At 43.5% G+C, this 27,533-nt stretch overlaps 1 protein-coding gene across 9 annotated transcripts; it reads left to right on the forward strand.

The window, feature by feature from the left end:
• The first annotated feature begins 119 nt into the window (after positions 1-119).
• On the forward strand, positions 120-26,447 carry ccdc9b (coiled-coil domain containing 9B). Of its 9 annotated transcripts, none has more exons than XM_010878930.5 (16): positions 120-136; positions 222-286; positions 665-843; positions 11,877-11,981; positions 12,259-12,363; positions 12,537-12,692; positions 12,882-13,025; positions 18,346-18,417; positions 20,267-20,451; positions 21,686-21,735; positions 21,837-21,887; positions 22,017-22,113; positions 22,668-22,701; positions 22,849-23,497; positions 23,591-23,673; positions 23,803-26,447. In XM_010878930.5, the coding sequence occupies exons 2-16, from the start codon at positions 268-270 to the stop codon at positions 23,866-23,868; spliced, it is 1,995 nt and encodes a 664-aa protein (XP_010877232.3). In that variant the 5' UTR covers positions 120-136; positions 222-267; the 3' UTR covers positions 23,869-26,447. The 9 variants fall into 9 exon arrangements, 8 of the variants coding, with proteins under 8 accessions (XP_010877232.3, XP_010877235.3, XP_010877238.3 ...); XR_828391.4 differs by having other exon boundaries at positions 129-286; positions 23,803-23,929; positions 24,605-26,447; XM_010878933.4 differs by having other exon boundaries at positions 130-286; positions 665-825.
• Positions 26,448-27,533: the final 1,086 nt, after the last annotated feature.

Here is a 27,533-nt window from a genome sequence, read left to right on the forward strand (position 1 = left end):
ATACCTAAACCAAGAGGCCTGACCATTGATTGAATGCCCCTGCTGTAAGGACTAATTTAAACTACTCATCTCTACTATTTGCGCTAACTTTGGACTTCAATCTAGTGTGCACTGTTGTTTATGGGAGTATGTTAACGTAAGTCTAGATGTGTTAGGTTTGCCAATAATACACTAGCTAGCAGCTTAATACTGACACACATTTTAATCTTATTTGGTAGCAGTTAGCAAAGTTCCTACTTCGGCGACCGTGAAAATTCAGCTCCCAACATGGCTTACTACATCCCAGGTATTGCAAACCAGCTATCCAGACCTTTCTTTTTCTTCAATTCAGTTATATTTCAGTTGGTTTAGTTGAAGACAGGTTTATTTTTTATTTAGCGAGTTGTTTTTTAATGCAGTATTGTTGTGGAAATTTCTCTAACCAATGTATCCTTGCCATCACAGTGTCTAACACGAATTTTGATATTTATTTTAGCTAGCTTAAAGTACTGTACGATCGTAAAGTAATTCCACGTACAGTACAGTAGTTCATCAGCAAGCTAGCTAACGTTAAATAATAAGCAAAAAAAAATAAAAGAATGTACATTATATCAAACATATTATATCTTAATGTGCTGTTAAATGATTTTTATTTAATATATGCACATTATTAAACCTTCAACAGGTGGTCTTGTGGAAGAGTTGGGCATGAAATATCTGCACAATGAGAAGGGCAAGATATACGTGGAAGAGGCCCTAGCCAGTGACCATGAGTCGACTTTATCTACACTTCACTTTCCTCAATTGCTGTCAATGACAATGGGGGTGTATGGAGCCATCTCCAAGGTAATGGACACCTACAAGGTATTTACAAGGTTCACCACTGTTCTTGACTGTCATCATATACCTATAATAAATCTGTCTGGATTACCCATAGGGCCTTCCAAATGTAATAAACCTTTTTTAACATTACATTACCTGTACATTTGTTCTTCTGTAGGAGGCAATCCAAGACATAATATCCACTGGGGAATGTAAGGCTATAACTCAACTTTTTAAGTATACTAGTTTTTATCTTTCTAGCTGGTCTGTGTTTTATAAAAAAAGGCAGAGTTCTACAACTCTCAGATACTTAATGTTCATGGCAAGGGAACATACATTGTTGTTGCTTTTGCCTAATTGTTTACATATTGTACCTCACACTGTTAAAAAATACAAAACCGAAGTACTACAAAATATAGACATAGACCGCATAATGAAGACTGGTCCCAAAGTAGTTGGCTTACTGACACTTTGCGGTGACCATTTTAAACTCCACTTCATAATGGCCAACAGAGAAACATTACGGCCAACCAGTAAAGTACATTAACATTCCCTGAGTGAATGACAGATTTTCTGAGGCAGCATGTTTTAGACTGAGACATTGAGTAACCATGGTAACCGTATGTTTAGTCAAGCCCATCATGGATGAGAGTAGCCTATTAAACGCTGTGTTGGTTGAATGATGCTCCATTGTCATACTTTTATTTTATTTTTTTAAACGAAAACAAAGACATATTTGAACCCAAAGAATACAGTCTCCATTTACACATCATATTGTCCTGTATAAATGTGAGCTACCCTTTGAAAGCTAGATGAATCATATCTTATGTTAAGGACTTCATTTACATAATGTCAGAGCATCAGATCACACTGTTGGTACAGAACACAGTTAGCACACATGAGCACAACACAAGGTCTTCACAGACCTTCACATCAAGCCATGATCACATGGGGAACCAAATAAATACTATAGCTGTCTGTGGAGCTGAAAGGATGTACAATATAAGTTAGTCATTTTAATCAATCCACAGTTTTTGGGAGTCAATGCACAAGCATGTTTGCTATATGAGCATTCATGTTCTGTAACCTAGAGCAATGTGCTACAAAGGCCAGGTAACTTAACACACTTACCAGAAAAGAAGTCTGGTAAATGAAGCACTCGGAGAAACTAAGCGATCTAGTATGAATCGGTTTCATTTCCCCTGGTGCCTATTTGATCAGTCTGACATTTGTCTGCTTAGTTCATTCTGCTGGAGGTGATGTGGGAAATCCTGCAGGCCATCCCCGGGCCCAACCCTCACCCTGCCTGGGCACCCACAGGCCAAGCAGCTGTTAAAGAGATGGAAGGGGGATTGTTCTGACAGCAAAATACATGCATCTCATTATGGACTGGGACATGCTTGGAATAACATGACAGCGGCTGAAAACAGAACCATGTCTGTAATTATTGTCATAGGGGCTGTATCGTGCTCAAGAAGACCAGATATATTCTAACTAAAAGGTCTCTCCTGTTCCCCTTTAAATTCAGAGAAGAAGGCTGAGTGTGTTTGGAGGGGGGCAGTATTTAACTAGCGTGTTGTGAGCCGAGGAAAGGGGGAGGAGGGGCAAGGCAGGGAAAGGGGGTATGAGATAATTTTAACTGAGAGCAAGTGCCCCAGAGAACTAGAGAGCGAGATAGCACACGAGAGAGAGGGAGAGAGCATGTGTGTGTGAGAGTGGGAGGGACAGTGAGGGAAAGTGCGAGAGCCAACGGACGGGGGCTGTAAAAAAAAAAAAAAACCTTAACAGCGGTGATCTGTGCATTCGTTAGGCATCTTGGCTGTCAGCCCAACTTTGCTCATTAGAATCAAGGCATGATCTCGGACTCCATGCAGCCCTCTCTGCCACCTCGGCTACTGCCTCGCATTTGGACCCAGCCCAGGTTTCAACGCTGATATGGAGAGACCTGTGAGTGCCTTCTCTTTGTTTCTCCCTCTCTCTCTCTCTCTCTCTCCCACTCAAGTTCTTGCACTTTCTAGTTCTTTCTCTCGCTGCCGTGTCTCCTGCTACAGGCTCGTCTCTCTGCTTCCTCCCTCTCTTCAACTGGACGTTGTAGCTGTAACCACATGGAGTTGTTCAGTCAGACACAAGGACTCTGTTTTCTCCCCTGGTCCTCCGCTAGGTAGGGGGGAAGCTAGGTGGACATGTCTGACGAAAGAGGCCGCCAGCCTCACATCCATAAGCCACCCTGGGCATGGGTGCCATCAGCTGGCAGGACCATAGCCAGTATTTACTATGCAGGGCTGAGCCAGATACCATGGGCAAAGGACCAGCCTCCATCGCAGAGATTAGACATTTGTGGAAAGAGGGAGAGCGTAAGAAACAAGGTACCCCAAGCTGTGAGGGGTGCACCACGTCCTAGTGGAGCATTTTCCACGTGTGGTGCCGCCTCACTCCTGATGTGATACTGCAGTTAGCTATTCTCATGAGCTGCCATTCGCATACATGGGAGCTTGTGGTGTTACTTTCCCTCCCTGTCCTATTCCTGGTGTGTCATTCTGGCCTGTTTTGTTTGGATACCCTGACAACTAGAAGCTTTAAAGCAGTTTGGTATTTCCCACTCTGCCATACTTGTATCTCAAGGCACCTAACTTTTGCCTCACTGTTTTTATGCTACCAGTTTTTTTTTTCTTTTATTGGATTTTATGCTGTCTTGTCATGTCAAAGGTAAATGTTCAGTTTGGGCTGTAGGTCACTGCCATTGATTATGCTACTCTGGAAATATACTCCATTTAAAGATGATCTGTCCCTTTAAAAATAGAGTAGGTGATGATTGTCCCATGTTTTCCCTTCACAATGACGTTTACAACTCATGTGAATGTTGATATTTCTTAATATGGAGCTGCGAATATGACACACTTCTTGTTGGTACATTTTATAACAAGACGTCTGACAAACGCTCCTCCTCCTAATTCTCCCGACCATCTGCGACAGGAGTCTGGCAGCCATTCTTTGCGGCCGGTGCAGTGGCAGTGAAACGACATGGAAGGATTCGGAGCGGACCCTGAGTGCTGAGTGGTGTGGGCTACGCTGTGACTCATTGTTCTGCATTGAGCGGAATGTCACATGGAGCGGCCAGGATTCTCTTTTGTCGTCACTGTGGAGACAGTGGGTGACTGGCAGGCAGGCAGCTTTGCAGTGAGTGCCACCTCCTGCCTTTCTCTGGCTATCTGCTGGGTTCCACCTCAACGTAGCCCTTATGGGGGGACCTTTACAGATCACGGTTCTAAGTGGTATGTTTGTTATGGTTTGGGGTTAGGCTTGTTGTTTCACTGTCAGGTACGTAGATTAGACTAGATGACCTGGGTCCAGCTTTGTTATGGCCACTTGTTACTTGTATTATGTTTCAGACTGTCACCATTAGTGCTAGTTGCTGTGTTTTAAGCGTTCTTACTCGTAACAGGAAACCCATTACAATGATGACAGTGTGACAGTGGGATGGCAAAGACAGAATGGGCTTTTCCCATACAAATCCGTCCTCACACAGACGTGGGTGAATTCGGTCTTGTCATTGTGTTGCCTGATTCCGATATGTTTGTGCTAGCAGCACCGTTTTTCTTTTTCTGCGTACAGCAGAATCTTGCAAACTGTCGCTAAGATGTCTGTGAACAGTGGCGTTTTTATATGTAAAACATTAGTGTGGCACAAACCATTTCAACATGTAAGATACATAACAGTAAAGCATTCAAACTCCCTCTTGCTACTGAGGTTTATTTAACATATCAACAAACGGCGTGGCTCCACAAAACACTTTTAATGACAGAACGGCTTGCTTCTACCAGGTGTTGTAGTACACATACTGAAGAGAGAGAGAGACCTTCTTGTGTAATTGCTCTCCTTCTCTCTCACACATGTAAAATTACCACTGTCACATTTACAAACCTAAATTAGGAATGTAACCAAGCTCAGAACCAATGTGCCTACAGGGCCATACGCGAACAGCAATGAGCTCAACACCACTGAAGGCCACAACGAAGCGGAAAGACAACTTTTTAGGGATACATATCCATTCTATGACAACAACCTTAATAGATAAGCATGGACACACTGACACTCGTCACCTTCTATATCAATCGATCCAGCACAAAAATGTGACCAATGCACGGATCAGCACCACAAAGGCAGGATGATAAAGTATACTTTCACTCACCAAGGCTTAGGGCTCACCTGAAGAGAAAAGTGGCACAGTGGTTCTTCCTCTGGGCAAACTTTTCGATGACTTTGAGAATGAAGTCATGTAGCTGCTGAATCAGCTGGCTTTCGACGGACAACATGGCCAATGCGTTGAGTCACGCTGTCCCATGGTATTGCGAGTGAAGGTTTTTACCCTCTTCAAGGTGGAAAAGTTCCTCTCTGACTTGGATGTCGTCTTAGGTGTTCTCATGATAATTTTAAGCAGTGACGGTCTCAGCAAAAGCCTCCTCTAGGTTGTTCTCATGGATGGATCTTAACAGAGACAGGGCCGTCTCACCAATGTGAAGCTCAATGTGGCGGTACAGAGTGATCAGCTCAGACTTCAACTTTTCCTCGTTTCCTAGAGGCCATAGTTTCACCGCACAGTCAAACTCAGATGGAGGGAATGACAGGACAAATTGTGGGAAGAGCGAGCTGTCAACCAGCTTGGCAGCGATCAGGTGGTCACTTTGTGAAAACCTCTGCTCCACCTGGGAGATGTCTGTGTTGCATACCTCCTTCATCACCAGTGCTGTGTAGGTTACTCGTCGGCCTGGCTCGTCTGTTCCATCGTGAACGGTGGCAGCCCATTCATCAGTTTGCTTCTGCATATTCTGGTCATTCTCCTTGAAACAAGTGATCGCACTGCTAATCCCAGATGCATCGATGCTCCGTTTTTGCAGAATGTTGTATAAAACATCAACTTCTGGCATAAGGAAGAAAAAATTATTCCAGCAACTGCTGAAAGGCTCGGTCCCAGAGATTTTTTGACAGGCTGTATGCCTCACTTATGGTGGCCTCATCCCATCCTGGTTGTGTGCGTATGTCTTCCATACACAGGAGCAGCGCAGCGCGGTTTTCCCAAACTGCATTGACAGTTCTACTTTTAAAGTTCCATCATACAGCGGGTGGCCTTGGAATGCGTCTATGTGTTGCCTCAGCAAGTGCCGCAACACGTATTGGAGTGCCAGAGAAAAAGGTGGCAAAAGCAGTTAAATCTACAAAAAACACCTTCAGGATGCTCATCTTTGCTAATCAAAGTCACTGCAAGGTCAGGTTCAGCTGGTGAGCATAGCAGTGAACAATCTGGGTATGTCTTTCATTAGCGTCTGTACCCCTCTGACATTTTCACTCATTACAGCCGCACCATCATAAGTCTGAGCGATCAGCTTGTTGTCTTGTCCACTTGCTTGGCTATCTCCTCCCTGTACACTTTATACATACAGGTTAACAGTATGTTTTGTACAGTGCTAGATGTCCCTTTGAAGATGGGCTGAGCGTCATAGTGCCTCTGAAGTCTCGAATCGCCCTCACACATAGTCTCGAAAATGCATCTGAATATTCCAGGATTCAGGGAGTCCACCGACTCGTCGCACCCCTGCAGTGCGGTTTCACATTTTCCACACAGTTTAATACATGTTATGATCCGACTGGGAACGTACCTGTTTTCCTCCACCTGTTTGTTATGCTGCTCATTGGGGCGCCTGTATGCACTGTCAGCTTGGGCTGCCACATTTACCCTTCCAAGTAAGCCCAATTTCACAGCATTGTCCAGATGACTCCCGCTGCTCTCATGTTTTGCAATCCTCCCAGAAAGATGTTTCAAATCTTTGTAACCCGTTCTCGACCAAGTACCATCTCCACCAAATAGCAGACATGGAAAACAGAAGAGTGCCTTCTTTTGTATGCTAACCGTTAGCTACTTTTTCTTCAAAAACCGCTCCATGTTAAACCCACGGTTACTTTTACCAGCAGTTTGAGTGATGACAATATCCGGTGGCTGATGGGCACCCAGTCACTTTACTTTATGAATCCACTTCATTCATTTTCTCAAGTTATCTGGCGTTTGTGAAGCTAACAAGCTAGCTAAGACAATCTACCCAACTAATGTTGGCGCCAGACAGACAGCCAATCAGGTTTGATACGAATTGACCGGCTGTCAGCCCCACTTGGCATCAAATTTGTGTGATCTACATTGATCACACTAACATTCTGAGCATGCGTATTAATATTTTCACACGTACAATGTACATTGCATTGTGAGAGAGGGGCTAGCCCCACATTCACGCTTAGCCTATGGCCTACTACTGCAAACTCGAATCAGCAGAACGCAGTCTGAAGCAGCAAGGCAGGGACCAATGAACATGAAATAAAATCCTAACACAAATGATATGCAATTTAGGAAGATGCTATATTCATAGATAATCAATTATAGCAAGTAATCTTTGAGAAATAAAAATAACAATTTTGTTGCAGTTCTTTCTGTTGACAACAGGTGTGGCTGTGCCACACCTGCCCCTAATGACCAGTCACCCCTGTCCATGAATATTGAACAAATAAATGTTGACATGTGTTTTATCCTTCAATTGTAAAGGGAGGGCCAGTTTACATGCTGGTCATCACCATATTCCGCTCAGACACACAGAGCCTGAGATAAAGCCAAATCCCTCCGGAGTCTTGAGTGGCGGTTAACTTGTAACATAGACAATTGCCCTGACTGAATGGTTGGAGCTAGTGTTGCACGATATTGGAAATAACTGACATTGTGATATTTTGTTTTTCTGCGATATATATTGTGATATAAAAAAATACAGGGTGTCTTCAGAAAGGGCTTTGGCTATCAACCTGACAGTATGTATCCTTCATTCTTCCCCAGCCCCATCCTCTACAATTAAAATGTATGAAACTTGTGAACATTTTTATATTTCAGAACAGGTTTCTAGGTAATAATATGTAACAGTAATGAAAGTCATTAATAAAGTGTACGGTCAGACTTCTGTAGGGCTCCGTTGTTGCTGTATAATATTCCACTTGTGACAGCCCTTTTGCAACTTGTGTCTTGCATTTATCGTACAGCTCTGGGATGGCAACTTGAGAAAAATAGTTGTGTGATGGCATTACATATCACTTGTCAAGGGACCGGGTTAATGTTTTTAAAACCCTCTTTGTTAACCGTGTTAATTGGTACCATGTCTTTGGCGACGTGAAATGTTATTGAATCTGTGATTTCTCTCTGCCGTTTGGAACATTTCTAGTATGGTGTAATACTGGCAAATGCATCCAAAATAGATTTTAGCTTTAGACGGCATTGAAATGCTGTGCACTCGTCATACGAAGATTTGTGGTGCCGCCATAAATGATCGAAAACAATTTGGTTGTGTTGTGGCAACAATTGCAAGGCACTCTTGACAAAGTACCTGTTTTTGGTCAACATCCTGTCTATAGCCGAAATATTTCCATAATAGTCCATGCGATGTGACTATTGCGGATGCGTACATCGCAATATTGATGCCGAAACGATATATCGTGAAGCCTTACTTGGAGCGACTGACTCATATGTAACCCCATTAGAATCGTGACAGTCTCTGGAACACGTGGATGTGTTTAGTTTGGCTGCAAAGCCCCCAGAAGCCATGCTATCAACCAAAAGCTAAGCTTAGGAGTAAGTGGAAAATATCCCTCATTGGGTGCACTTACAATTGCATCAGTTAGAGCTATAAAATATGTGGTTTGGGTTTTTACACTAGGACACCCAAAGGCTGAGCTACAATGGTAACGTTAAGCACAGTATGCTGTGGGAAAATGGACAATGTGGGTAAACTTTCATTTTTTCCCAAAACAGTCAAATAAAATAAGTGAGTACTTTCTTCCTTTCTTTTGAATACAAAATAGGCAAAGTAAATAGGTTAGACTTAATTTTTTTTCACATTTTATGGAAAGCGTTGTGCATTTTGTGGAATCTGCTTTTTGGCACAATAACATTAAAATCACTTTCACTGTCATATCAAATACGTTTGCATAATTTTGGGGAAAGCTATATAGGTCCTACAACGTTTCAAAATACAAAATCATCTATGCAAATTCCATTTTGCCCTCATGGAATTTAGTGCCTTGAACTTGTATGTGTTGTTATCCAATGGAATTGCATTTCTCTCATTTTGGCACATTGGTGAATTGTAGGTACAATTTATGGACAGCTTACCATGTGTGCTTGTGCCTTTAGGTTTGGTTGCCTCATGAGTTGTAGGCTTCTGTGAAAGGAACTAGTGAACTTTGGGTACCTCAGCGTGCTGTTTCTGCTGTGCTGAGTTAAGAGCCAATAGGATCTGACATTTTCCTCTGAGAGCTGTGAAGAGCTGTTGTGTTCTGAACTGACACGGCAGCTTGTCTGATGTGGGTGTTCACTGGGCTTGGAGAGGAAACAAGTGTTATTCAGCTCTACATCATTAGCTCTTCTCAACATATCCATGTGCCTTTGGAAATGCGTTCCAGATTCTGTTTGAGTTTGACTCATCATACGCAGAAGTGTTTATGTAGAGGACAATCTGTTGCATGTCCAAGTTCCTTCTGATTTGGCTAGCACTTTGGCAATGTACTGGGTAAAACAACAGGCTAACCATTGTCCCCCACCGTGCTACATTAGCACAGCACTAACACTGCTGACAAAAGATCACCATACTGCTATTTAACATCAATGCCAGGATTTAATGAACAAATCATGGCCCCAGAGTTGCAAAGTAATGTACGGTAATTCGCTGCCTTGTAATGCAGCTTCATTGTGGCCAGGTGTTTGAGTCTTGGTTGTCAGGACGTGGCATTCAGACAGTTCTCTGTGGTCCAGCAGACGACACTTGTTGGCTCAGGACAGGTGGATAATGTACAGGGCTGGCTTGTCTCGCTTCACTGCAATGACTTCTATTGGTGGGTTGGGTATACCCATTAAACCCATACCAATTTTTCTTTTTGAAATATTGTTCCCTTTTTCTACCTTCCCCAAATTCCGACGCATCCAGTTTTGTTTCCATCCCAACAAGTCCCACCAGATTTGCAAGATTGAGCATCTGCAGCAGAGCCTCCTATCTTTTCACAGTGGGTCAACAAGTGTGAGGGAACACTCACTCGCCTGATGACCTCATTTGGCGTTGCAGGTGCCCAAGCTGAGTGCTGAGATTGTATACCTTCTCACATAGGCAGTCAGACTTAATATACATTTAAGAGATTGTGTTGATATACACTGCACATAGACTTTTACCCTTCTGTGTTCGGAGTCTGATGGTTTTCTGTTGTACCACATCATTGACTGTACCCACTGGGAATCCCAGGTCCCTGGTTAGAGGGTTGAAATATAAAAATTCACTCTATGTCCAGAGTTGACTACCACTGTATTAGGGTCAGGTGTTTGGGTGCCTTTTGTAAACAATCAGGCCTGATTTCTACACATCTCCGGAACACCTCTGGAAAACAGTTTTTGATACATATACGTCTGGTAAGGGTTACGTAAGCATTCTATGCCTCTGGAGCTCCACCACACCACAGTCAGAGCCATCTTGTCCAGATGGAGAAAGTTTGGGACTGTAGTGAATCTTCCCAGGAGTGGCTGCTCTGCCAATTCTTCTTCAAGAGCAAGGTGTAAAATCTTCCAGACAACCCCATGGAACTCTAGAACATCTTGGGATCTGCAGGCCTGTCTCACATCAGCCAAGGTCAGTGTTTGACAGCTGCTCACTAAGAAGAATGTGAATGCTCATCTCGAGTTTGCCAAAAAGCACCTGAATTTAATTCAGAACTTTGGGCTCTATGGACAGATGAGTAAAAAGTATAATGTTTTTGAGCGACATGGGCCCTGTTATGTCTGGCAAAAATGTATTTCACATTAAGTCCCTGATACCACCGATCAAGCATGTTGGTGGAAGTGTCATGGTCTGGGGATGCTTTGTTGCATCAGGACATCGATAAGTTGCCACCAATGGAATTAAACAAATGCAACTTTTTCTAGTGAATTCTACAGGAAACTTTCTAGCCCTTTGTCATTGAACTGAAGCTGGAGTCTTGCTAGGTCATGCAACAAGACAATGATCAGGAAACACCCAAGCAAGTCTATATTAGAAGGATTTAAGATGTGAAGTGTCTAATGTGTTTTTGAATAGCCTAGCCTACCTCCCGACCTAAACCCCAAAGAGATGTTCTGGCCGGAAACGAGCAGTTCTTTCTCGAAAAACATACAAATGTGAGTTACAAAATGTTTGCATGAAGGGGTTCAAAATTACACCATGGCGCTGTCAGTGACTGATCAGAAAATGAAGGAAGTGTTTGGTTGCAGTCATTGCTGTAAGGTGCGTAACCAGTTTTTCAGTCTTTTTACCCTTGGGGAATTGGACGTTGCATGACTTGAATACAAAAATTAAAACATTGTTTTTTTTTTGTTCACCAAGGTCCCTGTTTATCTGATATTTAGGTTTAAGTTGAAAAACTGATAGCGGAATTAAGCACATAATCGATCGTTCAAATATTTACCTAGTGTGTTTTGATGTCAGAAAAACAACAATGTTGTAAGTCAAGTTAGAAAACTTCATTTTGAGAGATTCTTATTTTTATTTTTTTTATTGTTTCTTTTAGGTTAATTTGTTCTCTTGCCTGTTTGTTGCGTGTGTCTAAACTTACATTTTAAATGCAGTCAAGAAAGTTTTAGCCAGAGACTGCTGGCATCAAACAGGCTAGAGAACAAATAGTGCTGTAGTGGTGCTGGCATCAAGACATTTCGGATGGAATGGAATTTTTACTGACTAACTGACCCCAGAAATTAACTGTACTGAACTGAACGCGGCCAAGTTTGTTTTTGCGTGTGTGGACTTATTTTTCTTCGTATGTGAACAACAGACATGATGCTGTTGAAAAACAGACATAAGATTTCATAGGGGTGTACTAATCATTCAGTAAATCATGTCATGTGGGCAATTTTAATGCCTTTAAACAGCATGTTAAGGACCCACAATGTAGTGTTTACTGTATCTGCTGTAACCATTTACAGGTACCTTAAGATTATACAAGACTGTTCTGATGAGGCTTGTCGCTCTCCTCTCCAGAACCCCACTGACGTAATGCTTAAGAAGGAGCAGAAGGATGTGGAGCTGGATAAAAAGATTGAAGCGCTTCGCAGGAAGAATGAAGCCCTCATGAAGAGGTACCAGGTGAGTTTGTGTTATGGTGTTCTCATTCTGAAATAGATTCTATTTTTAACCTGCATTGTAAACATGGAGGAGAAGATTTGAGCTTGACAAAGACCTGACGTCTTTCTGCAATGGTTGAATCATCATCCCCAATAAAGATATCAAGCCGCCTTGGAAACATTAGCTACTGTAATTAGCCTTGTATTGACCTGAAGACTTAAGAATAAATTAGATATTTTACAGGGTTCCTAAAAATGTTATGTGTCATGGGTTGCATGGTCCACTTCATTCCATGCAGGAGGTGGAGGAGGACAAAAAGAGAGCGGAGGAGGAGGGAATGGCACTGCAGAGCTCAAAGGGCAAAGCTGGGGACTTAACCATCACCTTCAACAAGTCTACCAGGGTGAGTGCCCCAGTCTGCCTCCAGAGATTTCAACAAAGATGCATTTAGCATGCCAGAACTGTCTATCTGGACAGAATATAGACCATATCCATGCATAGGTTACACAATCAGTAATAAAGATGTATTATTTAGACAGTGATTCACACTGTCAGGTTTATTTTGTTATTGAGCAGGAGTCCCGTGTTGTGATGACCAAACCAAGCGTGAGTGCTACTCCCACTCCAAAGGGGGTCCAGGGGCCTGGGGAGAAGAGTGTGGAGGGGAACCTGTTGAGTTTGGGAAGGGGTAGAAGGAAGCAGCTACTGGTCACCATGGCAGGCAACACAAAGGTACGGAACATGACGTGCCTGAGCAATGGCAGTGGAATTATAAGAAGTGTGTCTGGCTGTAGTCAGTGAAATAACCTGAAAAATGTTTAGGTTCCAGAGTTTGTCCTGGTCAGTTCGTGGATAACTGCTGGCCCCAAGTAAATATACCGTACTGATTTGAAAGACAGTCCCTTGTTTGTCTCACCCCAGGGTAAGAGAGTGGTGAGTGAGCGGTTGGATAGAAGGCCTGGTTCATTGGATGTGAAGAGCCCTAAAGAGGATGACCAGTACCGTGTGGACTCCGCTGGCAGAGGAAAACACCCTCAACCAGCAAAGAGGGACACAGGAGCGCAGGTCAGCAGTGAATGCTCGGGGGTTAATCTGTTGTCTGTGAACTTTTTGCACTGTCAAGATTTGTGCTGGTTTATATGGCCTCCACATCCTCTCCTGCTCTGTACCTTGTTTTCTGGCCAACCTCCCTCCCTCCCTGGTTGGTTGCCTGGTACACAGTTGTCTTGTTTTACATAGTTGTCAGACATGTTGTCAGGCCCCTCCCCTCCTGTGAAGAAGCACAAAGGCTGTTGGACAGGAGGCGGACCCCCGGGTCGAGGATTGAGTCGGGCTGGGCCTGGAAACTGTTCTCACACTGGTCTGTCTGAAAATAATCCGGCCTGCTCTCATCTAGGTAGTAGCTGCTGTAGTCTGACCTAAGAGCATTCAGTTGACATAGCGTTTGTTGAATAAGGAAAAAGGTCACTTTCAGTGTTATACAGGGTTTCTCTATGCAATAGTGGTCTGATCTGGGTGGTCGTTATACTGTAGCAGGGTGCCTCAAGCTTGTCCTGGTTGTTTATCGGCTGTGTTGAGAGAGAGCGCTGAGGGCCGATGCTGACAGCAGACAGTCAGACATACACTTTGTTAGTCCCGGGGTCACTACCTGGGGTCACTACCTACTACCTGTCACTACCTGGGGTCACTACCTACTACCTGTCACTACCTGGGGTCACTACCTACTACCTGTCACTACCTGGGGTCACTACCTACTACCTGTCACTACCTGGGGTCACTACCTACTACCTGTCACTACCTGGGGTCACTACCTACTACCTGTCACTACCTGGGGTCACTACCTACTACCTGTCACTACCTGGGGTCACTACCTACTACCTGTCACTACCTGGGGTCACTACCTACTACCTGTCACTACCTGGGGTCACTACCTGTCACTACCTGGGGTCACTACCTACTACCTGTCACTACCTGTGGTCACTACCTACTACCTGGGGTCACTACCTACTACCTGTCACTACCTGGGGTCACTACCTACTACCTGGGGTCACTACCTACTACCTGGGGTCACTACCTACTACCTGTCACTACCTGGGGTCACTACCTACTACCTGGGGTCACTACCTGGGGTCACTACCTACTACCTGTCACTACCTGGGGTCACTACCTACTACCTGGGGTCACTACCTACTACCTGTCACTACCTGGGGTCACTACCTACTACCTGTCACTACCTGGGGTCACTACCTACTACCTGTCACTACCTGGGGTCACTACCTACTACCTGTCACTACCTGGGGTCACTACCTACTACCTGTCACTACCTGGGGTCACTACCTACTACCTGTCACTACCTGGGCTTGGCTGTTATCCCCATAACGAGGCTGTTGGGACAGCAAACCCAGCAGCTTCATTCAACCGGAGCGACTGTTTAGAATGACTGCAGTGAATAACCGGGAAAACCGATCACAAATGACATTTTGTGCCTTCTTTTATTTCGGTTTTAGGGCTGTTGAGTTAACATCCTGCCTTTTAGGGCTGGCCGTGGCTGTATATTATGTGCTCAATAACAACTGGAAGAGTTATGATGTCGCTGTGATACGATAGTCTAGAAATATGCATAGGCTACATGGAAGGGTTTGGAATTGACTGCCTAATGCGCGTTGTTTCATAGAAACTGCGCGCACACGTGCAAATGCACTGTGCACTGCGTGTACGCACACACACACACACACACACGGTGCTGCTGGCGGCTCTGCTCTGTGAAATGCATCATGGTTTCTGATTTCGAGCCCTCGGGCACAGTGTCTCAGGAACAGCTGCTAGTGCCTTGGTGTTGGTCTGGTACAGGACCACACACTCATAAGCCCAACCGTGCTTGGCCTGTATAATAATTATTTTTTCTGTATTTTTATTTGATATTGTGTTGTTCTTTGTGGTTCTTGCAGTCAGACATTGGCTGTGAAGATAATCTATGCCAAGATCAGCTTTACATGCATGTATACCGTATTGTTAATTTTCATACCGGAGGGGCGCCACCATGCTACGCCAGTGGTTGGAACCTCCTCGTCAGTCTGTGGTGAACAACATTACAGAATCATGTTATTATCTATGTATATTGGTGTGAAATTTTTTCCATAACACAATAGCCCAGACTGGCCGATAGGAAGGAATAGAGCCCACTCTCTCTTTTTTCAATTCAGACAAACTGTTTCCTGTTTAATATATTAAATTACACAATCTGTTAACTTGTCCCCACATTTTACAATGTAGTTTGGATGTAGTGAAACATACGCTTATTTTTTCTAAGGGCAGCTTTAGTGTAGCTTGATGTCTTATAGGTAGCTTGGTCTTTTTTTCCTCAACACAACATCCTACGCCTGTCTGTCTCTTTACATGATGTTGTTCTGTTTCTCATACCCAGAGCGATCTCCGAGCTATAGGGTCCACCTGTATTCTCAGACAACGCTTATCTTCCGTATTGAATTGTGTATTGATCAACAGCTGACCCGGTGTCCACGGCCCTGTGTTCCTCTTAGTCAATCGGAACGTGTTCGCTTACCATGTGGTCGGACCGGGCCAGAAGGTCTCCCCAACGTGGCAGGATGGCTAGTCACTGTGACAGAACAGGAGGAGCTGTAGGCTGTGACAGGAAGAGAACGGGGAGTGTCCCTGGGATTGGGGGATGACTGAGGGGGGCGAGACAGGAAATGACTGGTGACAGGTTAGGGTGCCGTGGAGGGCCTCAGGGTGGTTTCATCACAACATGCCCTGGGGAGAGAGAGGGAGAACCTGGCCGGGCAGTTCCCAGTCTCTGTTGCTCCCCCGAGCCACGCAGTCTGCTCCTCTCTCCCACATTGTTTCCCCATTCCCACCATCATGAAAAGAATGATTTAAGCTAATTAACATTTGGCTGCTTTCTCTTCTGAATGGGCTCATTATGCCGCTGTATGGACAGCGAGCCAGCGAAGGGTGAAAGAGAGAAGCAGAGAGAGAGAGACAGTGAGAGAGAGAGGGAGGGAGTAAGTCTGGGGGGGATGTACAGAGGAACAAAACCTGTGCCTCAGTGGTGTGACTCTGAAGGTGTTCTAAATCACTTCTCAGAAAAGCTCCCTGATGCTTTTCAGAACTCCCAGAACCCCTTTCACATTTAGCGTTTGTACGCTAGACTGGTTTTATTTAAATGAATAAGACTTGTTGCCAGATTTGCGTGAGAGATACTTTTAATTTATACAGAGTAAAATTGTCACATGTCGCTTTTCGAGGTAATGTGGGACACTTTCCCGACTGTGGTCTAAAGGCTGTTTCTCACTCTGTGTATTGAGTGGTGATGTATATTGTCTGATTGTGTATGTCTTTTGAGCGCCATAAAAATAATTAAAGAAAAATAGTTGTTGGGAAGCACCTAAAAACATCTCACACTGACACTGAAATGATTCTGCTATCACCAGCAACAGCACTCATTGGACTGAGAGTGTCATGTTAGTTACCAGGTAAACAACATTCTGCCCTTCAAGTCACTGGTCTGGCCAGAGTGATGTGCCCAGATGTGTTTTGCCTGACAGTGCAGCTAGAGTTTCTCGTTGCTAGTGTGAATAGAAAAATGTATTTGTATAATTTCCATAGTGGGTGATTTTACACCGGCTTGTTTGAGACAAAAGACTCAGGATTGTGGCCCTCAATCATGGGTTAATCAAGCGATATGCATGTGCCCTGCCCAGAAACTTCGTACAGTTCCCACACTGTTGTCCTCACCCTTGCAAACCTCGACCGGGGCTCGATCCAAAGTCATGGCGAATGTTACTTCGGAAGCTGCCGTCTTGAGCTATCGATATCTGCAAGGTTACACAACAAAATCTTGCGTCTCAAGATTCGGTCTTGGAAAATGTATCATCATGTAAAAAAGCCCATAGTCTTACACTGACTTGGAAGTGGTAGACTTGGCTTATTTAGTAAGGAGATTTTCTAAGGTTGACAATAGAACCTTTGAATTTAATAAATATTGGGGTGAATATTAAATATTCCCCAAAATCATTTATAAAAGGTTTTTGAAAAAACATTGGGCAAGATAGTTTTGAGATGTATGACCTGCCTGCACTGCAGCTCAGGAGGGATCTGTGTGTTGAGAAAACAAGGTCTTCTGTTTATTTTTAACCTTGACAACACTCTAGTTTTTGCCCATCGCTGTATCTGAACCCAGCAGCTGGGGTAATAGGCTAAGTCAAAACCCCTTGGGCAGTAAAAGAGTCTGGGTTTCCACGATTCACTCGTCTTTTCACTTGACAAAAAAGTCAAGTCATTGTCACCTATATTGATAGTTATTGTATCAATGTAATTCACGAATGAAAGAAAAACTAACGCTTTTGCGCCATTAAATAGCTTTGGCTGTGTTAAGTTCAAGTAGTAAGTTGATACTAGTAAGCCTATTACTGGATAATAAGCTGTTAAAACAGCCAGTGGCAAAAACCATACATTCCATAGATGCTATTTGTGGTGGAGGGAAACTTAACAAGAAATGAATTATTCAAACTTGATGTGATGTTAGCGCGTGACAAAATGATCTAATGTCGAGATGCTATACCGACCCTGTACTAACACATAGCACTGTGTAGCGGTTAAAGACACGGCCACTCACGTGGGAGACCCGGGTTCGAATCCAGTGAGGTTTACAATGTTTATCACTCTTAATTGCGGGTCGGCTGAACTCTTGGTGCATATGTCAGGCAGCATTTACTGTACTTCTCATATCAACTCAAAGCTGAAAGAGGTCCAGCCTGGCTGGCTAAATAGCCACAGACATAGTCACGTGCAGACAAGACCTTCCAACCGTTCAGTTGTCCACAAGTCCTGTAGTCCCTTCTGTTTCATAGTATGAAGGGCCTTTTTGGATTTGTTTTAGTAGTCCGTTTTAAATTGTTGGCTTTGAACAAGGTTCCTAACTTAATGTTTTAGTGATATTTTTATGAATTATAGTTGTTACTATAGTTGTTTTAGTGGGGAAATCTAAATGAATGAATCCGCAAGAGGTTGGTGCCTTAGGGTGGATGAAGGTGACTGTGTGTAATATGTATGAAGGACCCTGTACCTCTCCACTGCTACTTGCAGTACAAGGCTTGCCACATACAGTTTGATATCTGTGAAATATAATAATACCATGTGCCCACTTGGGGGCAGTGTAGCTCTCTGAAATTCTGGGTGGGTTCTTCTGCTGGGGACTGGAACACATATTTTTTTTTGTGGCACTAATAGCATTGGCAGCGGTGGGACCTGCAGCACTGTGATTTGTCTGCACAATGACTTCATAGTTCATAGACGTGATGGTGACATAATCACTTCAGGTCTGTGTGGTACTGATAACCTCTATCGCTCTCTGTTTCTCTCCCAGGATGAAGTGAGGCAGGGGAAGGGTGTGACTGAGGACACTTTCTGGCTGTCAGAGTGTGAGCCTTCTTACCTGGTAAGAGACCAGACCTCTTCCTTTTGGCCCTCAGGGGGGCCTTTTCCTTTTTCTTGGGAATTGATGAATTTGTACCCGCCCCATTGCACCCCCCCCCACTTCTCACTCCCAGTGTCCCTGTGTGACCCTCTGCTCACTGTGTGTTAGTGTTGCAGGTTAAATACAGGTCATGAGCAGTGCAGGCTATTTGACAGTTTAGGAGTGGGATGAACATCCAGGGGGGACAGACCTCAGACCAGAAGGAGGAGGTGCCAGGCAGGGCGGACAGACCTCAGACCAGAAGGGGGTGGAGCCAGGCAGGGGGCACAGGCTTCAGAGGAGAGGAGAAGCAGCCGCCAGGCAGGAGAGACGGTTCACATGAGGAGGTGGAAGAGCTAGGCAGGGGACACAGGCTTCAGATGAGGAGGGATAGGAGCCAGATGGGACACAGGCTTCAGATGAGAGGAGAAGCAGCCGCCAGGCAGGAGACATGTTTCACAAGAGGAGGGGGAGGAGCTAGGCAGGGGACCCAGGCTTCAGACGAGGAGGGGAGGAGAAGCTATGAGACGAGCGAAGCTGTTCATGTCTCTGTCTGTTATATTACCTTGGTGTGTTCTCCAACCGACTGAGGAGAATGACTTGCATAACCTCTCAAACCCCCTCCAGCTATGTTAGCTTTGAACTTAGTGTTGCACTTGCCCAAAAAACAGTTTTTAGGGCTACAACGTGTTTTCTGTTTTGCTACCATGGCCTGACAATGACCCAGGTCTGCTGGGCTGTGTGGCCCCTCCCTGGCTCCTGTAACCCTGGGAGACAGCAGAGACAGGAAGTGTTAATCAGTGCCTGGCTGAGCCAGCCGAGCCAGCCTGTTGGAACATGTGACATGCTGTCTCTTATGGCCCCTGCATCCCCCAGGGCTGGGGGAGAAGAGACAGGAAGGAGTGAGGAAAAGAAAAGTCAGGGATGATCACGGACGCCACGTTCCCAATACCGCCTGTGGGGGATCTACATGTTTACCTGTCTCTGATTGGTCGACACTTGGAGGAGAATATCGCCTCTCTCTCTCTCGCTTGCTCTCATTTTAGTCTCTTCAACTCTTCAACTCTAGTTATTTTCACATGGCTGGTCCCTTCCTCTTATCGAAACCCTTTACTGACTGTGTGTGAATGGAGAACCATTCACCGCCCCCCAGTTGACACAGTAATTGCTATGTTATTTTGTCTGTGTCTTCACCAATCAAAACCTTACGAGCACATGCACTCCTCGCGTGCACACTCCCAGAAGAGACAACCACCGGCCTTTTCCCTCCCCCTGGTGTCGCCAGGCATGTAGCCCCCCCTGAAGGCCGAGCCTGGTGATATTTGAGGTGCCTCATATGGCCAGCACCCCACCGCTAGGCCCTTCAGGGGGCATCTCTCCGAGCTCGTTTTTTATTGGCAGGTCATTAATGTGGTCATGGCCGCGTTACCACTGGTATCCACACACTAGGGCTTGTCCGCTACCAACTCTGGATTGTCGGTGTGACGGATAATGAGTCAAACAGCTTGGATGAAAAGCAACCGACAGTGAGGCTCTCAGGATATCCCTCTGGTGCCCAGGTGACTAGCTCCACTGATGTGATGAAAGGCCCTCTAGTCTACAGACATGTCCTCTTTTATTTATGAACCAGGAGCACTCTGTCAGACCCCTGCTGCTCCTCTGATCTTCTGGACTGCACAGAGGCTCCGCCAACCCAAGGCCAAGTCATTATCTCACACAGTGTGTGAATGAGTCTTCCTCTCTCAGCCATAATACCCAACTGATGTCTGGCCTTGTGTATGTTTTGATCATCGACACTAAGTTATGACTTCCGCTTGTGCTCTCCTCGCAGGAGCCAGGGGGGCCAGGTCTGGAGGGAGACACGGACCTTACCATCCCCACGTCCAAAGAGGAGCAGCAGGAATACCTGCGCTGGAAGATGGAGCGTGAGGAGATCGACCGTGAACGCGTGGCGCGCCACAAAAATGCCAAGGGCCAGTGGAGGAGGGCATGGGACATGGACAAAACCCACAATATGTAAGCCCACACCCGGCTGCTTTTTCAGTTATTCACTCACTCAGTCATTATTCACTCATTTCTGTTTGTGCAACTTTAAGTTCTGTTTGCCTGATGCGTGTTTGGGTGCTCTTTTGTTGAAATGTGTTTTTCTGTATTGGCTCATTTTGTCCTCCGTAACAAATACAGAGTGCGGATTATTACCCAGGCATTTCGACCATTCTCTGTCATTATAACTTAACTAACACAATAGTCTTTGTATTCTGTACTTCTGTACATCTACGGTTGCTTTAACTATTTTTGTAACTATTTTTTGTTTATAGCAGAAGACAGTGTTGTAAACAAGGAAAGTATTGTACTTAAGACTGTGGCCCAAGTGACCTGCTGAATGTGTTGTGTCCTATACAGAATGATTGGTAATGAAGGAGTAGTTTTAATGTTCAATATATCTGGGGAAGGATGCCCTCTTAAGAAATGTATGCTATAGTCTTATTAATCAATCTCCCCAGGTGCTTTTACAACACTGTCCTTTTGTTAGCTGTTCGTGCACTTGCACTAGAAGAAGTTATGGTTTGTGAAAAACCGACGTAATCAAACAATTGGGAAATTGATTTACATTTTGGTACATTTGTATTGTCAGCATGATTTGATTTAACACCCTATTTTGCTATGCATACATAGTAAAATACACAAAAAGACCTAGTGGTATCCTCCCTTACAGGAAAATAACTTCCCTTTTCTGTTATTTGTTTTCCCTTTCATACACAGCCAAGTGACCCAGTGGCTGAGTAAATAAATGTACTGTTTAGAAGTAAGAAACATCAAACTTTAAAAAGAGGAGAGAACAGGAGACTATTTTTAACTGGGATTGGGATGCCTTTCCTTTTTCGGCATGGTTTAAAAAAGAGGCCCCAGAGACTAAATAGAGCAGGAATAGTTTGTGATTCAAGAGCTTAGACTCTGTGAATGAGAAATATAGCCAGATGGCCGTCATTTCAGTGCATTGTTTCATTTGAGCTTTGGGTTTAGCACATAATGAAAATATGGAAAGGAAAATGGCTGTTGAAATGAGTGTATCATAAATAGTTTGGTAAGTGGATCAATGCAGGTATTGTCCAACCACATGCATGTGACTTTTAATTCATCCTGATAAGTTTGCCTTTTAACTTAAAACCATTGCTCGTCCTTCAATGGAACCTCCACACTGTATATTAGTTAAACTTTTTTCGCTGCATGGCTAAATGTCTTGATTTAGGTTTCCAGAGAAATCTCCAGGGGACAGAGAACGGGGACCTACTGTCCGAGGTGAGAAATTCACTCTGTAGCTAATATATTGAGCTGGCACTCATGTCGACTCAAATACTGGGGAATAGTATGACTATCTAATGAAGTGGTTTGACTTTCAGGAGGAAGACAAGCAAGGAGAGGTCACCCCAAATTAAATGCCGATTCACGTGGTGAGTTGTAATGATTTTTACTGCGTACCAGCATCTGAATCGCTTCTACCTCAGTGTTGAAGTATGAGCTACTATTCAGCCGATCATGAAGGAAGTATTCTAATCTTTCTCCTGACTTTTAATCTCCAGATCTGCACCCGAGAGGCAAAGACAAGGAGGGTAAAGACGTGCCAGTGGTCAGCAGTAAAGCCAAGGGCAAAGATAGACTTACTGGTAGGGCTAGGAGGTGAGTTGATTCATTGATAAATATCTCGAGAAAGAAACCACATGCCTAGCTTAATTATCCTGACACACTGGCAAGATGTGACCCTGATGCCCTTGGGAATGTATTGGGTTTGTCTATGATGTTCAGAAACTGAGCAGTGGCCTGACGTTGAGGAATCAAAGACATTGGACAGTACTTGGGAAGTACTTTAAATAATTTGTGACTGTTGCTGTCAGTCGATTCAATCAAATGCTTGCAAAGCAAATGTAAATACATTTTTAGTGTTTTAAGAAATATATGTAGTACAGGAATAACATTTGGGGCAGCGGGTGTGTTTATTAGTAGTAGTAGCAGGAACCCACTGCTCTAAAAAGCACAATGTGTCAAAAGATTTTATCCTAGCCAACTGTTGTGGCTTTGTAGTCTCTTAATATCGAGCTAACCAGTTGTTGCTTATTAGGCTCTGTAGCTAGTGTAAATGGGAAAAGAGTATTATGTGAAAAGCACTGTCACGATTTGTTAAATCAGGATATTTTAAAGAAATACTTCACTTCATAAAATGTTTTATATTTCAGATGGGATGCCAACAATGATGGGGTGGATTTGCAGGTGAGGGTTAAAAGGAAATATTTTGCTCTGATGACGTCAAATCAAAGTTTATTGGTGACTGTAGCTGTGCTTTGATGAAAGATGTCTGTGGTTCTGCTCAGCAAATATAGTTATCAACTACCAACTGAATTTATTTTCCTCCATTAGGCCAAAACAAGTTTTGAGGAATTCTTGGAGGAGCTTGATGCTTTAGGAGATACTGACATCGATGACACTACAATAGAAACTTCCAAGGTCAAAGATGGTGACCTCAAAATGGACTCTTCATCAACCCTGGATATAGTGAAGCCCAAAGAAGTGGAGAGTGGACATGTCAACCCTGGCTGGGACCAGGCCAAGAGGGTTCTGGCCACAGCCGACATCCCAGAAGAGGGAACATCTAAACCGAGGAAGGCTGAGGGCTCATCCCCTCGAACAACCGATAAAAAGGTTCGCTTCTCAGAGCTCATCAAGGGGCCCGGGACCAGTGAAAAGCCCAGTACTGGAGCCCAGAACACTGCATGCTCAGAAACCAAGGGAGCCTGTGTGTTAAAAGTTGCCTCCCCCAGCAAAAACAGCTATACCGCAATGGAACTGGAGGAGTACCTCCCAGACCATCAGGTTGATGACAGTAATGTCCTGGCAGCGGCACACAGCTCCCCTGACGGACAGAGAGGTAGGACGGAGGGCCCTTTCGTACTTGATGCCTCCAAATCAGAGTGTGCTAAAGGTGGCCATAACCGTGTCCTCGTTGAGGTCAAAGACCCTGCGCCCCTTCCTTTAGAGCATGCCCAGAGCAGTAGCAACAGAAACGCAGGTAAGCAATTGTTTTGTGCATGGTTTGTTCTTGTGAAATGGGTACAGTTCTATAGGTGTGATGTAACTTATTTATGAGGGGTTCCCTTCGCAGAGAAGCTGATTGACTCCAACCTGTCTCTTCTGAGCCTGGAGTCAAGAGATACACAGCCAACCCACAGCACCAGCACTGACAAGGTCCGTACGGACTCGTAATAAGGATAACACTGTATATAACGTATGCCCAACCCTATTCCTGGAGAGCTACTGGCCTGTCTGTTTTCCCCAACCCCATGTGTGACTAACCTGATTTGACTTGTTTTCCAGCTAATTATTGGATTACATGAAGGTATCTCTCCTGGTTCTGGGTTGGGCAGCTCTGCTGTACATTGATGGATGGATGGAAAAAGATGATTGCATGACTCGTCTGCATTTTAGTCTGGACTGAGAAAGGGTGAGAATGACAAGAAAAGAAACTGAAGAAGAATAGAGGGAAGTTAAAGATTCCAATTGGGACATTCATTGCATTCACAATGCTCTTCTGTAATGTTCAAGGGGATTGCATAGGGAGGGTGTCCAGATTCCAGCTTTTCAACTACTTTACTGAGGGCGATGACGCATTACCTACCACTAATATATGTACTTAATGTTATGCCGATCTGGAATGAAATCAGTCATCATAAACTTTGACTTATAAACAGTGCACTCTGTAATTATTGGGACAGAGAATGGTTTTTTTCTTTTGGCTCTATTCTCCTAAAATTTTGAATTTTATATAAAAAAAGTTGCAATGGGATTGAAATATAGATTCTCAACATATATTCAGGGTATCTTTGTTGACCCATTTACAAATGACAACACTTTATACATAGTTCCCCTATTTTAGGGCACCAAAAGTACTTGGACATTTGGCTTAAGATGTATTTTTGTTAATTCAGGTATTTTCAAGATTTCTTTTTTTCAGGAATAACAGAGCTGTTAATTTGTTGGATTTGTGTTTGCCTTTGGAGTCTACTATAGATGTCAATCCATATGGACACCAAAGAGGTGTCAATTCAGTATTTACAGAGTGCACTGTACCTATATTTTTATAACCACATTTATAACTACCCCCATTTTTGTTTCATAGGCAAGAGAAAATGTGAAGATTGTTTGAAGGACTCAACGTTGATTGGTGTACATGTTGATTTATGTGCAGAGGATTTAAGAGTTTTCTACTATGAGCCTTGCCATTTTATACATCACTTGCGACTTTTTGAAGGTGGCCTGTGTCTATCTGATGAAGTAGACTAACATCGTTGCTCCAGATGGGAAAAGATCTTATGTGTTACTTTGAGCATTTTGTCTCCATGAAAATTCTTTGCTTACAAGCACTTTATTTTTAATGAGGTATGAGTACTGTCGTCATACATTACTTACATTACAACTTTGTTACCTGAATTGCAGTTCAATATTTAAAGGCTATGTATAATTGAAGGATTTCTTTTGAAGGTACCAGTCCTCATGCTTGTATTAGTTCAGTTCTTAAGGATGACTAACTTACTTGACCTGAACAGGCCGTGCATTTAAGCTATATCTTCCACAATTGATTGTGGTGGTGTTGTGTCATTCTTTTCCTTAGCAATAGGCCTAATGATTAAATATAATTTGAATTATATTGTATTAGTTGTACACTAGCATTAAATATGGAAAGTTTCGTATAAAACAAATGGAAAGCACAGAGCGTTGCACTTAACTGTTGATCTATTACTGTGGTTCATTCATACTGTAGTTTATAGGTTGCTTTGGTGTTACAGTTACATGGAGTACACATGAATTCAAGTGCATTAACTGAAGTAAAATATGAACGCTGTAAATGCTGGTCCCATGTTTCATGATCTGGAAAGATCCCATACATTTCCATAGGCACAAAAAAGTTTTTTCTCCAAAATGTGTTTACATCCCTGTTGTTGTACATTATTCTTTTGCCAAGATAATCCAGAACTATTTTTGCGTATTGAGTTAATATTTTTTATATAGTTTGGGATTCATTTGTGATAAAATGTTTAATAGATTAAATGCTATTGTCTTGGCAAAAGCTGAAAATGTGTCTGAAATGTGTCTAGAAGGTTCTGTTATCAATGATGCTGGTTGAAAATCTTATTTCAAATGTTTTTGGGAAAGCTTTCACTTTAAGTTTTGACGTGAATGATGTGGGATTGATTTGATTTGATTTATTTTCTCATTTGGACTACTGACTGTCAAATATAATTTGCTGGAGAATAGGCCCTTGTTGAATTGTTTCAATTCCAGTAGGGAAATTGTAATTTATTTTCCTTACATATGTCATACTTTGAAAAACTAGACAACAAAATGTCTAAGAGCCTTATAATAGTATTTGCACTTGGATTGTCCTTTTTAGCTAGTTTATTTAGGCAATTCATTGTAAAGAACATTTTAGAGAAGGAACTGCTTGTGGTAATACCACCTGACCTGCTAAAGCAGTTTTACCTTCAATAGGATTCTCAAGCACCATAATACTGATATTAAAAGTGCATTGCCATAACCAAAATGACAAGGATGCAGGTTGTTATTAAAATTGCTTCATGGGGCTGTGGAGGTATGATGCTGAAATTCAGAGAATAAGAATAGAGGTCGGATTTTTCCCCCAGAATGTATTATAGTTGAACAGGGATGCAAGGATGTTTTTGTAAAAAATGGTGGACTTCACTTCAACCATGTGACTATAGTGCAGGATGTACTTGTCTGTTCAGTGCCTGTTTTTTGATTACTTTTTGGTACGTGTTTATTCAAGCGTTGCTTGATAGTAATGTTATCACCAAGTCTTGCCTAATTACTTCAAACATGTTGCGTGTGTCAATATAGCTGTGTTCACAGTTCCCTGTTTGTATTAACTAGCGTGCAAATTACAAGATTGTGAAACCAGTTGAAGTTAGCACAGAGCACATTAATAAAGCACCCTTGGGTTCCGATTCTGCCTGGCTGTTTTTGTCATACCTTAGCTGGTATTCTGGTGTACATCACAAGGTCATATACACCGATCAGCCACAACATTATGACCACCTGCCTAATATTGTGTGGGTCCCCCCTTTTGCTGCCAAAACAGCCCTGACCCGTCGAGGCATGGACTCCACTAGACCTCAGAAGCACATCCCACAGATGCTCGATTGGATTGAGATCTAAAACAAAATCCAAAGAATCACATTGTATGATTTTTAAATAATGAATTTGCATTTTATTGCATGACATAAGTATTTGATCACCTACCAACCAGTAAGAATTCCGGCTGTTAGTTTTTCTTTAAGAAGCCCTCCTGTTCTCCACAGCTTAACTTTATTAACTGCTCCTGTTTGAACTTGTTACCTGTATAAAAGACACCTGTCCACACACTCAAACAGACTCCAACCACTCCACAATGGCCAAGACCAGAGAGCTGTGTAAGGACATCAGGGATAAAATTGTAGACCTGCACAAGGCTGGGATGAGCTACAGGACAATAGGCAAGCAGCTTGGTGAGCAGGCAACAACTGATGGCGCAATTATTAGAAAATGGAAGAAGTTCAAGATGACGGTCAATCTCCCTCAAGTCAACACCTTGAATTCTTTGTCGTGTTCCTCAAACCATTCCTGAACGATTTTTGCTTTGTGGCAGGGCACATTATCCTGCTGAAAGGGGCCAATGCCATCAGGGAATACTGTTGCCATGAAAGGGTGCACATGGTCTGCAACAATGCTCAGGTAGGTGGTACGTGTGAAAGTAACATCCACCTGAATAGCTGGACCCAAGGTTTCCAAGCAGAACATTGCCCAAAGCATCACACTGCCTCCACTGGCTTGCCTTCTCATCCTGGTGCCATGTGTTTTCCCTGTAATCGACGCACACACACCTGGTCATCCATGTAATGTGAAAGAAAACGTGATTCATCAGACCAGGTCGTTTTCATTACTCCATGGTCCAGTTCTGATGCTCATTATACAGTGGGGAGAACAAGTATTTGATACACTGCCGATTTTGCAGGTTTTCCCATTTACAAAGCATGTAGAAGTCTCTAATTTTT

Source organism: Esox lucius, chromosome 15 (assembly GCF_011004845.1).
Source record: "Esox lucius isolate fEsoLuc1 chromosome 15, fEsoLuc1.pri, whole genome shotgun sequence".
Classification (NCBI taxonomy): domain Eukaryota; kingdom Metazoa; phylum Chordata; class Actinopteri; order Esociformes; family Esocidae; genus Esox; species Esox lucius.

Bases quoted from the DNA above. Each gene is read 5' to 3' on its own strand.
- ccdc9b (XM_010878930.5), top strand. The intron at 12,364-12,536 runs GTGAGTGCCCCA...GTTATTGAGCAG, and splicing joins CCTTCAACAAGTCTACCAGG to GAGTCCCGTGTTGTGATGAC. The intron at 12,693-12,881 runs GTACGGAACATG...GTCTCACCCCAG, and splicing joins CCATGGCAGGCAACACAAAG to GGTAAGAGAGTGGTGAGTGA.